We start from the raw sequence: 19830 nt of genomic DNA on the forward strand, positions 1-19830 counted from the left end.
TAAAGAGACAATTAACTGAAGTTAAGAGTACTTTGTAGTCAGTGGAGGGTAAGGTAACAAGGCTGATAGAATGTTGGATGTCCGCGAACGGCCATAAAAACATTTGCTCTTTCACATGCACCCTGCTATTAGCCGCATCGAAGCCTCGATTATATCAAAATTATCATATTATTTATTACAAGGGAAAATGCCAGTTCTTGGAACTGTATACAGTGCCCGAATAAGGGTACTTATTGCACCAATTGACTTGGTGACGGTGTGTAAATGTAATATTTATTGGTTTTCCCACTCATACTGTAATTAAACACATATTTTTTCGAAGACTGTTTCGTCTATTTAATTGTAGGTGGATATTAAATTGTAAACAAAAATTGTGTTCGTAAGTCGAAAGATCTCTGAAAGATATATTAAGATAGATGATAGATATTTTGATGTCTTTCTCTAGATATATGCTTATGCTTATGTCATAATATATGCTTGTTCTACAAAATGGTAAGAGCTGAAAAGACTCAATAGCATGGAATTACGAGTACTGGATATATTTTAAAAATTAATACTCACGTTTATAGGCGGCTTTGGTAGAGTACGGCGCAAAGTATCCCGTCTGGTATGGCGTGTAAGCGAAATCTTTCGGCATCTCTTCTTTGTCGTTTTCAGCATTCTCCTGGGGTTTTGTGTCGGTCTCCGTAGGGTTTTCCTGGATCAAGGCACTGGGTGGCAGCGGTTCGTTGGGGCGCGGGTCGGGGATGTCGGCTTGCATTCGCTCCATCACCGGGCTGACGAACATCTTCATGAAGTATGGTTCGTCTACGATCATCCGCGCGATATCCTTCTCGTATGTGCCCATAGCATCTGACGGCTCCTCCATCCCATTGATTCTATCTATTTCCTGCATAAAATATGGGAAGGTAAGGACTCATTGTCTATTTACATGGGTGTACCTAGGCGCGGGCAGGGAAGGGCAGGTGCCCGTCTGGAAAAGTTATAAACCTCTAAATCTATTTAAAAACCAGTCTTAGATGATTTTGCCCTACGTCATCATCACTCCCTGTATCAGACTGATCCCTTGGGAAAAACTGGGTATGGTATGTCTATTTAAATATTTTATTCAAATACTCGGGTATTTACTTAGTGATCCTATCATCTATGAGGTTGAGTTCTAATGTTTACTTTGAATAATAATTTCGATGTTTGTAAGAGCCTTGAAACGTATTGTGTAATGTGGATTTTACAAAACCCACAACCCTGTATGACCACGTTTATTTTAAAATTACGCGACTGAATGCATGTTATTTAACGTGTGACCCAATTTGTTTTAAGTAAATGGAAATATCTGATCGGCACGAAATAATTTACGTTTGTTTTCCAATGAATGGATTTCTGAGTAAAATTATATTTCTCTCTTTTATAGCTCAAACAGAATTCGAGTCACAAAGGATGAATTATGTGGGTGTGGCTCTGTTATGCCGGCTAATAACATGTCATTAGACTGCCAGGTAAAGGCCTGTGTTTCATGTAAGCCCTACTGTAACTGCCCTTTCAGATATTATGTCTACTCACAACTAGTACCCAATATAAATAGGAATAGGTATTTTTGTACGAGCATCTTACCGAAAAACTTACTATTAAGCTCTTTGAATTACGGAAACTTTAATTAAAAAAAATAGCATTTCATTATTTTACCACATATTCTTGATAGCTCAGTATTTGGAGGACCGCTTGGTCGACATTATAAATCTAATGTAAAGTAAATGCAAAGAAGCTCTAAATTTCGCTAACACTATTCCGTTAGAAGATTGCTTACATACTTCAGTGCAATTTAAAGCAAGTTAGTAATAGTACGCTGAAGCTTTCTCGAAGCAGCCGGGATTGTTTGCATTCCAGGAGTCGATTGTGTACAATGAAAATAAACCCTTCAGCCGTCAACATTTGCCCAGGGCGCACCTACAGCTACACTAATAGAAGTATAGCATTTCCTGGGCACCAATTCGCCTGCAGTCGGGTTTACCGTTTACGCACCAGCGCTCGAATCCAGTTAATTTACAACGTCGTCAAGCCTTCGCTCGAATTTGAGTGTAGTATTTTATTAATAAAACTTATTATTTTGGGATAAACATTAAACATGTACATTTTTATAAAACGTAGGTACTTATTATATTACCTTACTAAGTAACCGTAGTTAATTAACTTAGGTAACTTTATGTTCGAGTAAATAGTTGAGTAAGTATAAATTGCCATAAGTAAATACGTCAAATAGTTTATTGTAAGAAGTTAAGTACCTATTTCATATAAAATTATTAAATCACAAACTGAATTACGTAAAATGAGCTGCTCTTAATATGAGAGATGGTACCCGAATTTACATATTAGACAGATCTCTCGTGTTTCACTTAACCAATGCAGCGCCGGCTCCGGTCGGGTCGCTGATAACAAACAATATAAAGCGGCGCTGGCTCCGAATGCTCTGGAAAACTAATCTAATCGCGCCCTCTCGTAAATACATTTGGGACTCTCAAGTCTACAAACTAGGTAGGTACGTCGAAAGTTATGAATTTTTACCGTAAATGAATGAGCATAATAATTAAATTATTTGACAAGCTCGTATATTGCACGGAATGATGTTGTGCCCCAAATTGATTACCGATTTTAATGAATTTACGTACAGGATATTATTGTTTATGTACGCTGTGTGTAATAAGCGTTAAAGTTTGCTGTTCTGGGCCTCATAATTTAACGTTGTTGTACCTCGTAGTTCCGATTTTATTATCAGTTTGCTACGTCCTCAATACATAGTATACTGAAAATTGTATGAGTGCCTAGGATCGAAAGCGAAATTTACACTGTTAGCTGACTGAATATTAAATGAGTCTTAGTAGGCGAGGCTTTATTTATGAGTAAAATCCATCGTATTTTTTAACAAAATTACTCGCACGATGTAGGTACCTAGTCCTTGTTTGTGTTGTATGTTCCCACATTAAATTGAAAATTAATTGCGTCTGCAATGACCAGAGTGCCCGCTGCACTTGAGTGGTTAATTCACGCTGCGGTTTGAGCGGCTTACGTTTTATGTAGAGTTTGCTTATTACAAAATACGTTGGTCATTTTCATAGTATCCACCACGATGACATAAAAAGTGGCCAGTTCAACATCAAAATCACGGTTAAGTAGGGTAATCATATCATCACATTTTAAATTGCTGTGATCGGTTACCTCGACATAAATTATGCACAGAGCTTTCATTAAGGTTCTTGGATTGATCGATGCAACCCTGAAGACACGACAACTTGTAGAAAGGCTACTTCAATTTTCACTTTATAAATAAGAAAGTATCTCGATTTAATATAGTCTTGCAGATAATACAAAAGTACCTACTACATTAGTGTCAAAGTGTGATAAAAGATATCTTGGAAATGAGTGGGAGATTTTATTTTCGGAGGCACGAAAATAAAGCAAAGCTTTTTGTTGCTTGTGCCTACTTGTAGATTTGCGTTGTTACCTATATCAAATCGTATTGTATCTATTACAAAATTGCAGTCAATTGTTTTACAACGCATAAGTAATCACATCCTTGCAGCTATCATTGGCTTAACATGCAACTTGATGCATCCGACAAGAACGAGGACCGTCATTATTCAATATTGCTAGATGCGTCTGAGAAAATTAGATGCAGTGTAGCTCTGCCGGCTCCCAAGGAATTGATTTAGATTATAAGCTTGTTTGCGGCAAAAGCGATATCAATTTAAAATTAAATTCCCAAGGAAGCAAGTTCCAGCATTTCCAACACTGAACTAGGTAATAATGAAAGGTGTCGGCAGCCGGGGCGGCTTTCAAGATATCTTGCCGTAACTTTAAGATCCGTTATACTCGTAGTAACTTGTTCTGGATCTATTTGTGACTACGTAATACAAAATCGCTCGTACCTAATATTCTTTTAAGCGTTTCAACTTCAAACTTTGCAGAAAGACTTGATTAAAGTTTCTTTTACCGATTACATATATCTTTGGTAAATTGAATAAGTCCTGTGAAATGTGACTATAAAACGTAGTTCACGCAGACGTAATTGGATCGGGGCACTTTTTTGAATTACCATTTTGTATTACGAACTAAGTGATCTTCTTCTATGTGATATTCGACAAATAGCCGATCTTGCTGAGAATAACTGTTGCCGCAGTATTTTAGGCAATACATTGGCATGAATGCTGTTGAAACATTGTTAAACAAATGAAATAAAATAAATAAATAAAATGGCTCTTGCTCGTCTTCTTTGTGTTCTGTCTGACCCCTCAATTCTCAATAAGTTAACCAGGTAATTTCACGCTGACTGTTGCTAGCACGAATTCCGCCTTCCTAAAATCGTGCATTACCTTATTGAGCCAATCATCGCGTGGCGGTAAGGCAAGCCGAGGGCTGCCTTCGTAGCCGAGATACTGGGGGATGAGGATGCGAGGCAGCGAGTAGTCCCCGAGCAGGCCATGGGAGATCTTGGAGACCACCTGCTGGGACTGCGATATCGGCGGGTCCGGTGTTTGCGTTGGCCCTGGAAACGATACTTTAATGTAACTTCATTTTAGGATAAAAGGACATCATTCTTTTTGGGCCTTTTCTAAAAGTGCCGGCCAACAAAAAATTATGGTACGTATTGTTAGAACTAGCCATTTGGAGCAATAGTTAATATGGCACAAAAGTTGTAGGACCACTCAGAACCAAGTCATACAAGTTCGATGATTCATCATTTTCATACATTTATTGACTTTTAAAGTGTTGGCAAACTTGAAAATAATTACATATATGTTTTGTTAGAAACTCATGATCCAAAACAATTATCAACCGACCGCTCTAAGTTAGCGATCAAATGACGCGATGACGAAACGAAAAAGATACATCCGTGGCCCGCGCTAGCAGTGTCGCTGTGGCCGAGAAGAAACGAGCAAACATGCCAGCCAATAGGATGGCTCGGAGCATACCCGTCAGTGAATGAGACGGGGACATTGAAAACTGAAGTGAAGGTCATCCAGTTATCCATGCGACTCGCGTTACATCAAACGGCTACCTGCTTGCGTTATCGTTAAACATCATTGTTAAAGCCCGGTCGCCGAGTACGTAGAATTTCGTCCAATGACCCCAAGCTATCCATCTTTTTCGCTCGCACGAATCTATGTTGCTGTCGCGCTCGCACACTCACTGCGGCCGCCCGTCGCACAATCGCGACAGCAATAGGTATAATTACGTGCGAGCGATAAGGATGGGTAGCTTGGGGTCATTAAGCTGTCGTGGAGATATTGGTACACGGCGTAGATACACCTGAGCCCCGATTACGGTAACTTTTAACGTCAACAATCCAGACACGCTTCTCGATTCTGCGATACGATTGGTCAAAACAACTGACGTACGCTGTTGAACGACCAATCGTATCGCAGAATCGAGAAGCGTGTCTGGATTGTTGACGTTAAAAGTTACCGTAATCGGGGCTCTGGGCTTCATGAGAGGAAGGTTTTATAAATATTGCTCAGATTATAATGGATGAACTGGTGGAAAATGAAGTAACATGAAAACTACTTTTTTGTCACTTAAATAACTGAACAGACAATGAACCCACACTTTCGCACTATAATGACAGATGCTTCAAATACATAACTAGTTCTAGCAATATCAATAATCATTATATGATTCTCTGCACTTTCAAAAATCAATAAATGCATGAAAATGATGAATCATCGAACTTGTATAACTTGGTTCAGAGCGGTCCTACAACTTTTATGCCATATTAACTATTGCTCCAAATAGCTAGTTCTAATAATACGCACCATTTTTTTTTGTTGGCCGGCACTTTCAAAAAAGGCCCAAAAATGTATGAAGCCTGAATGATCTCCTTTGTTAAGTATCTTTTAGCTAGGAATTAAATTCGTCGCGGGGATCTAAAGGCCCAGCCAATAAACACCCAGACTAATCCTAAGTTCTTAAATTCGAAGTAGCCGACTATGAGAGCGTTTGACGAAGTACTCGTAGAGTTATCGGAGAGTAAGGATAATAACCTTACAAGAGACTACTTTTTAAAAACATGCGAGGACACAGCTGTAAACTATTCAAAAGTATGCTCCTAATTGATTTATTACTATCACCTAATTGAAAAATGGAGCATGAAATTTTTCAGACAACGTGTCCTGCCAATTAATTATACAAAATATGATTTTAATAGGCCTAATCAAACATAACAAATTGAGTGTTTGTGTATTTACATTACGAATCCATGTCTCTTTTGCATAGAAAATAATTCTGTTCATGAAATAAAAGGCTCAATTACCGTGAGGTAATTAAAACAGTTGGTTTACTCAAATAAACTGTGCTAGAAAAATTCAAAACAATTTACATTACCATCGCGGTAGATATTTGATATTAGTTAATTGATGATATCTTCTTCTTCTATCTATCTATTATATAAAAGAAAGTCGTGTTAGTTACTCCACTTATAACTCAAGAACGGCTGAACCGATTTAGCTGAAAATTGACAGAGAGATAGTTTAGAGCCAGGAGAAGGACATAGGATACCTTTTATCCCGTTATTTATTGCCATTAAGGCGGAACAAAGTTCGCCGGGTCAGCTAGTCTTCTATTATATAAAAGAAAGTCGTGTTAGTTACTCCACTTATAACTCAAGAACGGCTGAACCGATTTAGCTGAAAATTGTCAGAGAGATACATAGTTTAGAGCATAGGATACTTTTTATCCCGTTATTTATTGCCATTAAGGCGGAACAAAGTTCGCCGGGTCAGCTAGTTATTTATGAACAAGCTTCGTAATGAACCTAATAGCGTGGGAGTAAAAGCCAGTTTACGAGAAAAAGTGTGCTTCTTCGAATAGTCGCTTGTAACAAGCCGTCTACTAAAATTCGTTCTTAGGACTTTTGGATTAGACTAATCAATATAATTGATGTTTTTATAGACAGTTTCCGCGCTTCCGGTTTTACTATCTTAGAACACCTAGGGCAAATTCCACATGTAGAATTTTAATAAGCTTATTAATTTACAACATAGTGAATTAGTCAATCCATCAAATTAACGACACAGCCGATTGCTCTGTATCGAAATTACAACGTGTATTCGAATGGTCTGCGATGCGATTGACGCGATTACGCACGTGCACCGATTAGTCGGCGATTTGCGGCGCAGTCGATCGTCAGGGTAAGTGGATATCAGTCAGATTAATCTGAAGATAGGCTTCGTAACCGCAATAGTGCAGTACCGAAACGTAGAAACTGACCTGATGCAGATTTGTTAGACGATTATTGTATAACTAGCGGCCCGCCCTAGCTTTGCATGGGTAGATAATAGGTTTCTAATGGTCAAATAAATTGTTTTCAAATTGGTCCTATAGTTTCGGAGCTTATTCTATACAAACAAACAATCAAATATATGCAAATTTTCTACTACGTCTGTATATACATTTAAAATGTATACGCGCACTATTATTATTATTTATGTATGTATATTTTATGCAGTGTAGGTTAGTGTCCGTGACTCTCACTCGGCATGGGGCACACTGAAAACCAGCGTCGTGGCTTCCCTCACCGGGGGCCACGGCATATGCTGAGTGAGGTCCCATTGCGATGGGCATCGCTGTGCGACAGGGTGGCACTGCTTAGTTTATTCATTCATTTATTGTATGTTTTATGTCACCTCTGTCTTATTTGCTTTTTTTTTTCATTTTACCTCTTTTGTCTTTTGTGATGTCCATAGCAATAAATGTTTCTTTCTTTCTTTCTTTCTTTCAAATTGAGTTGACCTTAACCCGCTACGGCGGGCCGGGGGTCCTGTTGTACCAGGGGCACGAGGAGAAAACCTCTAAAACAAATGGAGGAGGGGATTGGGGGTTCCCTCGAAGCCGGAGAGGCTCGTTCGTGAGCGAGCCTGAGGCGGAGCTGCGGGCAAATCCAATCCAATTCAATCCAACAAGGACAATAACTCACGGCTCCGTTTCTTTGGGCTCTGGTGGACGAACACCATCGGGTTTTAGTGGGTAGGCCCCGCCTTTAGTGACCAACTAGATAGACAAGTTACCTTATTCTTTATTAAAACACAATTAAAGTGGGTAGGTATTAAGTATTCTCAGAAATACACATAGAATAATACAAATTTTCTTTTAAGTCCATAGGACGAGAGGCAAGGATGAGATTTAAAATTAAATCCGTATAAACCCACCAATCAGCCCGGCCATGCTGATTTAATTTTCCAGAGTAGGGCCTCGGCATGATTATATTGCTTTCCAATCAAGCTCGGCATCTCTTTAGCTGGAACTGCGTCCAGTAAAGAGGTCAGGGCTACGTTGTTATAGCTAAGCTTAGTGAAATGAAAACGCAGATCAGAATCCGCTGCTGTGCCGCATGATGCCTTAGACAGAATTAATAATATCTCGTTGGATAATATTTTTCCTGATGTCCGCCAGTGAGGGACAAATAATGTGGGACAACGGGAATAAGACAAAAGGAAAAGGCAGTGACAACAAACAATCAATTAAAGACCTATTATTTTAATACTAATACTTATTGACCGACCATGCACGGTAAACATCACGAGTACCCACTGAACTGAAGGTAAGGGCGTAAACGGACCATTATTGCATATTAAATGATATAATATTCGTTGCACTGTTCATTTCCCACCTTGGGCAGTAATTACTTTGGTCGACAGTGTGTAATTTAATAGAGCTTTCAGAACCAGCGACCCTGACAGACTTTGCTATCGGCATTGGAAAGCATATTTGATCAGCTCAAATTATGCATTTGATGTTTTATGAGCTTTCCGTCCCACATTATAAAGGGGTCACGATAATGCTAATCGATCAGGTTAATTGCTATTAATTGCTGTTAACTGCAAACGATTTTCACAGCGTACTTATTATTTATTGGTAGATTACAGACATTAAAAGTTAGTTAGATATTTAATATCGTTTTAGCGATCCAGAATTTAGAAATAAAACATATGGGAAAAGGAAGGTTTCAAATGGATGACGAATGTCCAAATGGACATAAAAGTATTAGGACTCCACGAACAACGAGCGTATCTTTATCTTAAAGGCCGGCAACGCACCTGTAACGCCCCTGGGTCTGCGGGTGTCTATGGGCGACCGGTAATCACTTACCATCAGGTGATCCGTCTGCTCGTTTGCCTCCTATCACTTAAAAAAACATGATGTTCGAGAACTTCGAGATAGAATAGAACGGGATTAAATGGCGGCCCATGATTGGGAAAGCCGACCCCGCGCAACGGAATAAGGCGAAGCAAAAGAAAAAGCTTTCGCGAACCAGAATGCTAAAGGTGACACATGAGCCAAATCAGTACAAAAACATAATAGTATTACCTTAGGTATATTAATCTCACGAAGATGCGCTTGCGCTTGGTTTATTGATGATATTTGTTATTAATTGACAAAAACTTTCATTACGTTATCTCTACATACAGCAAATGTTTTTGCCATTTCTATGGATTTCTACAATAGGTATTATTTTCTACCCCCGTTAAGCGTTAACGAAAGCTCTGTCAAAACATCCCTTCAAGTACCAGTGAATCGAGACTCAATATAATTCAATGTTGTTAGGTACCGCGGTCTCATGTGACCAACTTAGGGTTAACTTCCACCAAGATATAACACTAAACAAAAATACCTATTGCAATCACTACTTATTAGGTATTACTTAATTCTGAACAAACTGTTTTTAGGTTTCGTATAAGCGTAACTGAAACCAACTTAGGAAAAAATGTTGTACTGAGTTTTACAGAATTCCTAGATAAAATATTTCGAATATGATGCAAAAATTTCTTGGAACTGGGAATCATACGATATCCTTAGAATATCAGTTTATGGCTATTTCTCATCGCCACGGTTCTCATCGTCACCTTCGTGGCGAATTTTATTTCTAACTTATTTCAACTTTTTGTAAACAAAAATTGTAGCGCTTGATGTGAAGATTGTATTCTCAGTAAATCAGGCAAATAGTGAGTCTCGTTTGGAAGCTTTAACGTTTTGAATTTTTTGATGCCACGAAAGTGATTCTGTACTTCACAGCAATATTTTTTTCAAACTTTACTACTGTAAATGACTCTTAAGTGTTTATAAAACATATATTTTGTCTTATTTTCATAGATAAATAGTAATAACATAATATAAATAGGTACCTACTTAAATACAAGATAAAATTTTACCGATTACGCCACCTACTAAGTTACAAGATTCTACGCAATTGGTTTTAAGGGTGACACTGGTGGCATTCTGAAATGCTAAAGAAGCAAAAAACGGATTATCAGTACCTCAATAANAAGAAAGTAGTGGCTGTTGGGAGGTAATCTCATACGCGTAGATCGAAATCTTTCAGAAAGAAATGCTGCATTTTCTTGAATACATCGCATTGAAGATTTCTTTGAATCTTATAAAATAATGCGATCCTTTCTCCTTGTACTTATTTCCAGAGCAAATCTTCGTGCTAAGCAGGGATTAGCACATTTCCAATTATCTTTTTGTGAAAACTTTTGTGGTAGAGCTTATAGGGTCTAACAATTATGTTCGAGTAGGTTAAAAATACGGCATTTTAGTCGTATGTCTTACTTGAAGTACATCTATCCGAGTATTAATAATATTTAAGAAAGAAACGCTGCTTAGGCAATAAAAACCTGATACGTTTTATGTCATTTCAATAATTTTTCTACTCAAACATGGCAAGATTATAATAAAGAAATTCTTTGTTTGTTCTAACAAATAAATTTCCTCCCCTACTCTCTTTTTCCGTTTACTGAACGTAATTCCTCGATGAGGATAGTGATCTCATTAGGGCGGGGTGTATGCACATCGCATACCTACCCTCATCAAATGCGAAATTGTTGGTCTAGACTTAAGTACTACAGAGACTTTAGTACAGACGGCAGCGCATCAAACTATACATTTTGTTGCAAAATAGCTCATAATACAACTATCTTGAAGTGAACAAGCTTAGCTTGAAGTGCCGCTTCGTCTGTACCTACACTAAACATTGTAATGCTCTTAAGACACTATTAAAGTAATGTTTGAAATCGTGCACTAAACGTTTTCAAGAACATTTTACCCGTTGTATTGATAAAAGTGATATTTTGAGCATTCAACACAAAATACTTTTCTTATTATGATAAAGATGATTGTGATTACAATAGATAGTGCCTAATAAAAATCAAAAGTTCCGTTTCAACGAAAAGCTTCTACCAAACGAATGGTTTTACTCGTACAAGGGAATGAAATGTTACCCGGTATTTAACATCCATTCGCTGAATGGAATAGCCGACCGAGAAAGGCAATGCAAAATGTCAATACAGATAGCGTTGATGCTGCGATATGCCATTGCTAACATTGCGACACTTCGGTGGCCTTTGCTGACCAAATCAAACACAAACGTCGAACTAAACGCCAGGAATTTGTGGGAAAATGTTTCTAAATAGGATTACAATTGTTCAAATCTAAGATAAAATGTACGGGTAATTTAGCAGACTTTTGACCGGCTTAATTCATCGACTGAGAATACATCGTTTTACCTATTTAAAGTAACATTTTATCTAATATGCGAGTGATAAAAAGGAATAAACAAAACATAAAGTTACTAGCTTTCCGCCCGCGGCTTCGCCCGCGTGGAATTTTGTCTGTCACAGAAAAACTTTATCGCGCGCGTCCCTGTTTCAAAAACCGGGATAAAAACTATCCTATGTTCTTTCCCGGGACTCAAACTATCTCTATGCCAAATTTCATCAAAATCGGTTGCGAGGTTTAAGCGGGAAAGGGTAACAGACAGACAGACAGACAGACAGACAGAGTTACTTTCGCATTTATAATATTATATATATATATACTAGTTGGGATTAGGTAGGTACAGTCACGGAATGAAAAGGTTCGCCAGTTTTCAAACTGATTCCTTCAACGAATCGCGAGCACATATTACCTTTTGAAACTATGTTACACAATAATCTCGAGTTAGAGAAAATAATCTTTAACTGTTCGTTAGTAAAAGTTCCAAATTAATCAGATCAAAGTTGTTTGACGATTTATCTTGTCAAGAAGATTATTATGATTGATATACTAAAACCTTCTTGTTGGTTCAACCTGCCATTATTATTTCTATTAAATAAAAAAAAACTATTGTCAATTGGTCAATGTCATCTTTGCATTGCACTGATGGGATAGAAAAATAAACAAGCAAAACCTTATTCGTTAGCAAACGTCATATTTATTTAAATGTTAGCAGCTGTTTCTTGCACTGTTATGTTGGCAGGTTTGACTCTTACAGTACCTAGTGCAAGCGAAAACCGACACTAAGGTGACGAACCTTTTCATTCCGCGACTGTACATTGTTAAACTTTTAAAACAGTGCTGTTAAAGCTGTATTTGTTGTAGGACCTACACATTTTTGTTTTTTAATTAATAAAGGTCACAACCTGAATCAAATAAAGGAAATTCGTGTTTGAAGCACTCTCCGCATTTGTGACTTAATTTTGAAAAACAAAGGCTTTCAATTTCCGAGCGTTCGTTCGTATGAAACTTTGCATTATGTTTGGAACACGGTCACCATGTTGATGCATTTATGAGATTTCCAATTTATTTTTAATGCTCTGAACAAAGGAACGGGAAAACTCGTTGGAGCAGATATTTTCATAACACCTCAGTAAATAATCACTGAGACAGCTCCGTGTTGGAAGCTTCGTGATATTTCTAAGCACTTAACTCAGCGTTTTCTATTTCTCTGTCATACCATTTGGAATTCAATTCAAAATTAAATTAAATACAAATTCATAAAACCGGAACAGTTAAATAACATTTATTTTGTAAGCTTTCAAGCATTAAATAGTTTGCCATATGAATTGAGCCGGTTTAACTGAATAGTCGTGTATTTAACGAGCGAGCGCCAATTTTGGAATAGCTATAGTATATTTCAGTGTTAAAACTTTTTAAAATATGATTTATTTTATCTAGGAATAGAAATGGCTGTGACAATTTAATGCTTTTGCTTTGACTCTAGATGCGCCTCACCAAAGAATATGAGTCAAGAGATCTTAAGGAGTGGATCGATTCTGTGAACACACTTAGATTTTATTGGGATATCTATATTTTGTTTTTGCACAAAGCTAAAGAAAATAAAAATGCCTTAGCATAAAATTACTTATAATTTTTCTATGATGAGAAAAATTGGGAAACCTTAATCGGAAAAAAAGGCAGACACGCAAATAGAACTACGGAAACAAATATGAAGAAAACGCTCCGTTCTGAGTCCGTCCTTCAAAGCTTGCGGCGACAAGTTGTGTAAATGACGTTTCTCTTATCATAGGAAATAGTTGGAGAATTGGGATCACTTTTAACTTCTATCCAAAATGGCAAAAACGACATAATCACCTTTAATAGTAACATACACTTTGCTTTTAAAATAACAATTACCTACAAACCGTACAATTATTTAGAAATACGGTATGAGTTACCTTCTTCCGTTACCTATGTTGCTGCAGCTACCGCCTGATTTGAAGACCAGCTGGTCAGCATTCTGCCTAGGTTGGACAAATTTCTTGAGCGGTTCTTCGATATGATATCGATGAAGAGCGTGTAAGTGGTTTTCTCCAAGGTGCTGCTTTAAATTAGATCCTCTAGTCAGCAAAGTCCGTCGCTTTACCGTGATCACCTTTGGGCGTGACTCCTACTGCTCTATTGAGGTTGACGTATTGCTTGCTAGTTTTTCCAGTGCTGTTACGTCAGTTTGGTCCTGCACCTTTTCGACCCATCTTTTTGACACGGCAATTACAGAGCGTGTGCGTGGTTCGCTAGTTTTTCCAATATTGCTGATTCTTGCTGTTTCAGACTGGATTCTCAACTCGTATAGTAGACACACTAATACCTCACAGAGAGATCTGCTGAATACCTTTGGGCGGAGCTCTAACTAGTATATTGAGTGGTCCTACGAGTATTGCCTAGGGTGGCTAGACAAATCAGGAATCGTATGATGCATACCTTGATATTTTTTCTAATGTCGTTGCGTCGGATTAGTAGGCTGCAACTACCTAGGGTCTCTTTGACACGGTAGTTAGGTACAGCGTTTGCGTGGTGTGGTAGTTTTTCCCCAGATTGCTACTAACGCTCTCACGCTTCACGGAGTGATCTGCTGATTACCTTTGGACGTAGCTCTGACTGCTATATTGAGCGGCACCTATGACGACTAAATTGTCGCAGCATTTTGATGCTAGCTTAGTGAAGATCCTGCTTGCGATTGCGCCTCCATCTGCCTCGATGCTGTTTTGATGCGAACTCCATACCTATGCGCAGGCATGACTAGTGACATTATTGACAATCGGATTCTGGCTCACGCTGGCAGCTGTGGGATGAGATGCTCACTTACCTTTTTCGCTTCATCAGGAAACTGACCAGAACTGTCTATAAAATGGTAGTGGTGGTGGTAACTTTGTTTGTGTATCATTATTTCGTCTACACTGTTGTTATTTTATGTTGGTGAGCATTATTTGACTGTGGTTTGTTTTATGTTTGATTGGACAATAAACTATCTGCAAAGTATATTTTTGGCAGTTTTTGGTATTTATAGTCTCTACAGTGGATAGGAAAATAAAATTGTCTAATTCTAAGCAAATTAAATTACTTAGGTCTCATAAATAAATTGGTTTAGGTAGTTTTTAGAAGAAAAAATGATCAAATAAAAGTACTAAAAACGTACTTCGAATGGTAGGTATTCTTAAATTTACTGAGAAATATTATACGGTAACTGTATCTAATAGAATAAATGCTCAAAAAAGTGTAAGTATCATTCAGGCATTCAGTAATTAACGGAATTCTCTTTTACATTTTCTCACTGAAAATAAGATGTTGAAGGCGATCCCGAGCACTTTTTATGTTCGCACCTGACTATCAATGTGTAGACATTTTCCCGATATTCTGGGGAATTGTTGGTGGCGCTTCGAAGGTATCATGTTTTTTCCACATTTTTCCTTTGTTACATGGTGTTACGGTAAAACGCTTAACTTTAAAGTTAAACTGTAATTAAAGCTTTCCAAGCATCGTCTAAATACAAAGGAAGTTTTTAATGAATTACGAGTAAATCCAGCTGGAACGGTATATTTTTAGTATGAAAATGTTTTTCATAGAGAAAGCGGATTCTGCGGTTCTCTGGCTTTGTTCTCGGTGGATTTTTTTAATTATATACCTAAATGATGTTTAACTTGTTGGAAAATGAATTCAATTCGCGTATGTACTTATTGCTTGTTATTATAAAATCATAACCCGCATTATGAATTACGTTGAAATATATTACGGCTTAATATAACTACTTAACTACTTTGTTGGATTTGTAAATCATAATAAATATTAACGGAGGTAATATTATTGTAACTTCAATGTATACGGTTTTCGTGGTATTTTAATACTGATTAAGAGAGATTTATTTCGATATCAATTTCACCGAAACTGAAAATGAACGTTCAGAAATGAAAGCTTTAGTGAAAAGTGGTATTTGCTCTTAATATTTGTATTTCTTGTAATTGGCAGATTTGTGTGAATGTGCTCATTTTAATTCATTAGGTATTCGAAGATGAATTTACTGAAATTAACATTTTTCAGTTAGGTATTCGGTTTTAACGACTTCGATGTCGTTTATTAATACGTAATGTGTAGTTAGTCTAAGTTTAAAAGTTATCCTAGCAGCAATTTCTAGCAAAATCCGGAGTTTCTCAATACTACCGAGGAAATCCCACTTTTCCTGTTATTGAAGATTAGTTGACAAGAATCGCGGGATTCTTATAAATGGTAATGCCAGATTTTGTATGGAAAGTGGCGTCTTTTTTTTTCGCGCGGCCATCGACCAAACTTTGTTTTTAATTACAAAATAGTGTAATAAACCAAACTTACTATGACATGTATACCTCTAAACTCAGTCTGAACTGAGTAAGAGCATTAGAAGTTTGATGATTTTCATACAAGATTTGCTTTTTGTGCGCAAGTTTTGTAAGAAATTGCAACAAAATATTGCGCTATTTTTTATTACGCTGATTCTGCTCCATACTAATGTCTGGAGCCTTTAATGGATGGTATTGTTTGTTTACACATACAATCTCACTAATTTGTTGCAATTTCTTACAAAACTTTGCGCGCAAAAAGCAAATCTAGTATGAAAATTCTGCTCTCTGATGAAAATCATCAAACTTCTAATGCTCGTAACTCAGTTCAGACTGAGTTTAGAGGTATACTGTCATAGTAAGTTTGGTTTATTACACTATTTTGTAATCAAAAAACAAAGTTTGGTCGATGGCCGCGCGAAAAAAAAGACGCCAATTTCCGGCATTTTCCCGGGACTCTGAAGGAGTCAAGTTTTTAATTTTTAAACAAGTGGACTAACTACCACTATCATTTGATGGAGTAGGACAGTTTAATCTGAACACGGAATTTGTTTAAAAATATTTTTTTTTTATGATTTTAGAATTCAGCGACAAAAAATATTTTTAATGTGCATTATGTGTTAAATAAATTCACAGCATAACAACAATGTTATAAATTAGGTTCCCGTGGATAAGTGTATTAATTACTAACAATCGTCCTTTAGCTGAAAATATCATATCGATGACGTGATAAAATGGTTTTATTGCCTCGTAAACCTAATAGCCACCCGTATACATTTATTGTGCGCACCACATTATGGTATCTTCAACGATTGAGGGTTTTTAACCTCTCGTTTTAAACCCAAAAAGCCAACCGTAGCACCAAATATCTCCATTTTCTTTACGTTATTTATGGCTAGTCAAAGGACTCTACGTCAAAAAGATAATACAGACACAAAACCCCAAGGCATCGAGACAATAAGCCTAGCTAGCAGCTCAGCAAAACAAATTCTTACAAAATACTTAGCTTGTCGTAGTTTGTAATTAGAACTTTTATACATTCTCAAACCTGTTGTGAATCAACAATTGGTTTCATAAAAATACAGAATGAAACGTGCCTATACCTACCACTTCAAATGCAGAGAGTAACAGGTGTCCGAGGAAAGCTTGTATTCGTACACTTCCCGTCGATGTAAAAATTACGAAAATAAGGAATATCGTTTAAAATTCAATTAGCAAAAATACAGTACATTAACGCCAGCTTTGACATAATAAATAGTGTTTAAAAAAAATTCGCCATTAATGTCAATGTCGCGGGAAACGCGTTATCAGTGCTGATAACAGCAACAGGCTTGGCTGTGTGTGTTGTGTGTGAGTTGGCAGTCATTCATGAGTTTTTATAAAGTAAAGTTTTGACGTACCGGGAGGGCGCGCGCACACTGCAACTGCAGCGAAGAGCAGCGGCACCAGCGAGTGCATCCCGGAGGCGCGGTGTTCACAGTGAGCACGCAGCGAGCGTGGCGTGTTTACTGGCGAGCGGGCTCCGTGCGCGCTCGCTCGCGCCGATCGATACCCCGCCCACATGAAATTCCACCATTTGAATCATAACAGCCTAACTTCGCAAAGAGTACTCTAAGTTCGATCCCGAAACGCACAGGAGCGCCGTCCTTGCGACCTTTTGCTTCAAGTCCCGACGGCTTTTCGACTACTGGTCGCGCCCTCTAATAACATTTCTGCGCTCATACAAATAAGGTCCCTAGTCGGCACACCTGCAAAGGGTTGAAGATATTTCACACCTGGAACCAATGAGGTACTGGGAGACACATGCCTTCTTGCTTTAAACTCTTCTTATTTCATTTGCGTTCATCCTTCGTAGTCGATTAGAATTAAAGTTCTGTAACGCTTTAGAGTCGGGCACTTGACATTAGCAGATACTTATTAAACCGAATATTTCTAAACAAGAATTATCCGATCGCATTTACTATCAACTACTTCCTAAAAAGTTTTAGGATGAGAACTACCTACTTACTTATGGGAAAACTTTTTTAAAGAGTGGAAAGTTTTTAAAGAGCGAGGTTTTTTCTTAAAAATAAGCAGTTTGAAAGTTTCAAAAAGTATGATGACAGAAAGCAAAAGCATCAATTAATACTTTAACGGCCGAATACTGAAACGCCATTTAAATATTTGACGGCTTCTCAAATAGTTAAGCAGCTCCTAAACTTACATTTCGCATACTCAAAACAATATCTGAGCAGTTCTCAATTTTTAAGCACCTCTCAAATTAAGTTGCACTCAAACGCCACTTAAATGAATTTTCGCATACTGAAACGCCATTCAACGCTAAGCATTACTCAAACAACTGTCAAATCGTCTTAAGCAGCTGTTAAATTTGAGAGTGCTTGCGCGGTATCTTAAATCCTATTCTTATACCTAAATCGACCTAAATAGTGGTAAATAATGTGTGTCATCGTTATCATTTCTTTCGAGCCTCGAGGAAATACCTAGATCTAATCGCAGGAACGCAATAAGGCTGAACGCTATTGAAAAATATTATTATAATGACATGCAATTCCGAGCGAGGTTCCGCGTCTCTAAAGAAACGGTGTTGTTTCTGGATTCATAATTTGGAAGCTCTTTGAAACCCCTCACCAAATGCCATACAACCAGTGGACCAAATACTTATTATAACCCTACTGTTCTACGCAACGGGAAGTTATGAACGTGTACTAGGTGATATCTTCCACATCTAACAGCCAACTGTGCATCGTATAGTGCACGAAGTAACAACCAAAATAGCTGCTATGAAATCGCTTTACATAAACATGCCTATTTCTGAGGATTAAGGGGACATCGCATAGCAGCATTTCCAAGAGTTGTTGATTTGTCAATTTGATGCTCTGTCAGTCAACAATGATAAATGTCAATTGTGGTTACGTTTCGATCCACGATCGCCACTTAATAGATTTCAACAATAAAAAGTATCACCTTTAAAATTATTTTTTTAATTATATAAAAATGCAAGCATTAATTTTTTTATATGATAAAACGACATTTATATAATAGAAACTAAAAATAAACTGTTCTATGTTAAGTTGATTGATTATATTTCCACAAAAGACAATACATAACCAAACGATGCTGCGTGTAATGGATAAAAAACGTAAAGTTATCATTTGTGTAAATGAAAACATACTTTTTTTGGTAAATGTTGCCATTATATAAACATTTGAGAGCTGCTTAGCTGATCACGGCTTCAAATCCGTTGAGTGGCGTTTGAGAATACCATTTAAAATTGAAGGATACTTAAATTTAGGAGCCCGTCAGCTGAGTGACAGATTTGAGTATTGTTTCAGTATTCGGCCGTAAGACTGCTTCATTTCCGCAAAAACAATGAGCACATTGTTCTTTACGGGGATAAAGGATGCTCGATGCCGAGTAGAGGTAAAAAAGCGCACTTTTTATCTACTAAAGCGTTAAAGGGACTTATCTCATCCAGTGGACTTATTGTGTGATGTTAGCCGAGCTTGTTTGTATTTGTAGGGGATTTTTTATTGACGTTCATTTTTGTTCGTTTCGAATTCTCACACGAAACGATTGAAGACTATGGATTTTCTTACTTTCTAATAAGGAGAACTGGATTCTGATAGAAAAAAATGTGAAAGAGCTCCATTTACTTATACACTAGACCGCAAAGAATGGGTCGATTGGAAAATCTTTTTGTCTTCAAAAGTACCCTGATAACCTATCTTTATGAAACATTTGCAAAAGAGCTTTTTAAAAGTCTACTTGCAAAATACTTATGTTAATTTTAATTTGAAACCAAAACATACTTTACATTTACGACTAAGCTGAAAAATAAAAAGCTTGAATTAATTTAGTCTTTACTTTATTTATAGAGCTAGCTCAGGTAGGTACTTGTCAATTTTTTTCTAACCGACCCCTTTTCTATTTTTATTGTAAT

At 37.3% G+C, this 19830-nt stretch overlaps 1 protein-coding gene across 2 annotated transcripts in view; it reads right to left on the reverse strand.

Moving 5' to 3' along the window:
• The window catches only part of LOC114362850 (uncharacterized), a 36395-nt gene extending 19012 nt beyond the window's left edge, over nucleotides 1–17383 (reverse strand). For both annotated transcript variants that reach the window (XM_028318404.1, XM_028318405.1), the window contains exons 1-3: nucleotides 17291–17383; nucleotides 4365–4537; nucleotides 562–889 (exon numbers count right to left, since the gene is read on the reverse strand). In XM_028318404.1, the coding sequence (XP_028174205.1) occupies nucleotides 562–889; nucleotides 4365–4537; nucleotides 17291–17348 (559 nt within the window). In that variant the 5' untranslated portion in view covers nucleotides 17349–17383. The remainder of the gene's footprint in view (nucleotides 1–561; nucleotides 890–4364; nucleotides 4538–17290) is intronic.
• Between the last annotated feature and the right edge of the window lie 2447 nt (nucleotides 17384–19830).

Source organism: Ostrinia furnacalis, unplaced genomic scaffold (genome assembly GCF_004193835.3).
Source record: "Ostrinia furnacalis isolate ACB-3 unplaced genomic scaffold, ASM419383v2 OfSCF6815, whole genome shotgun sequence".
Lineage (NCBI taxonomy): Eukaryota > Metazoa > Arthropoda > Insecta > Lepidoptera > Crambidae > Ostrinia > Ostrinia furnacalis.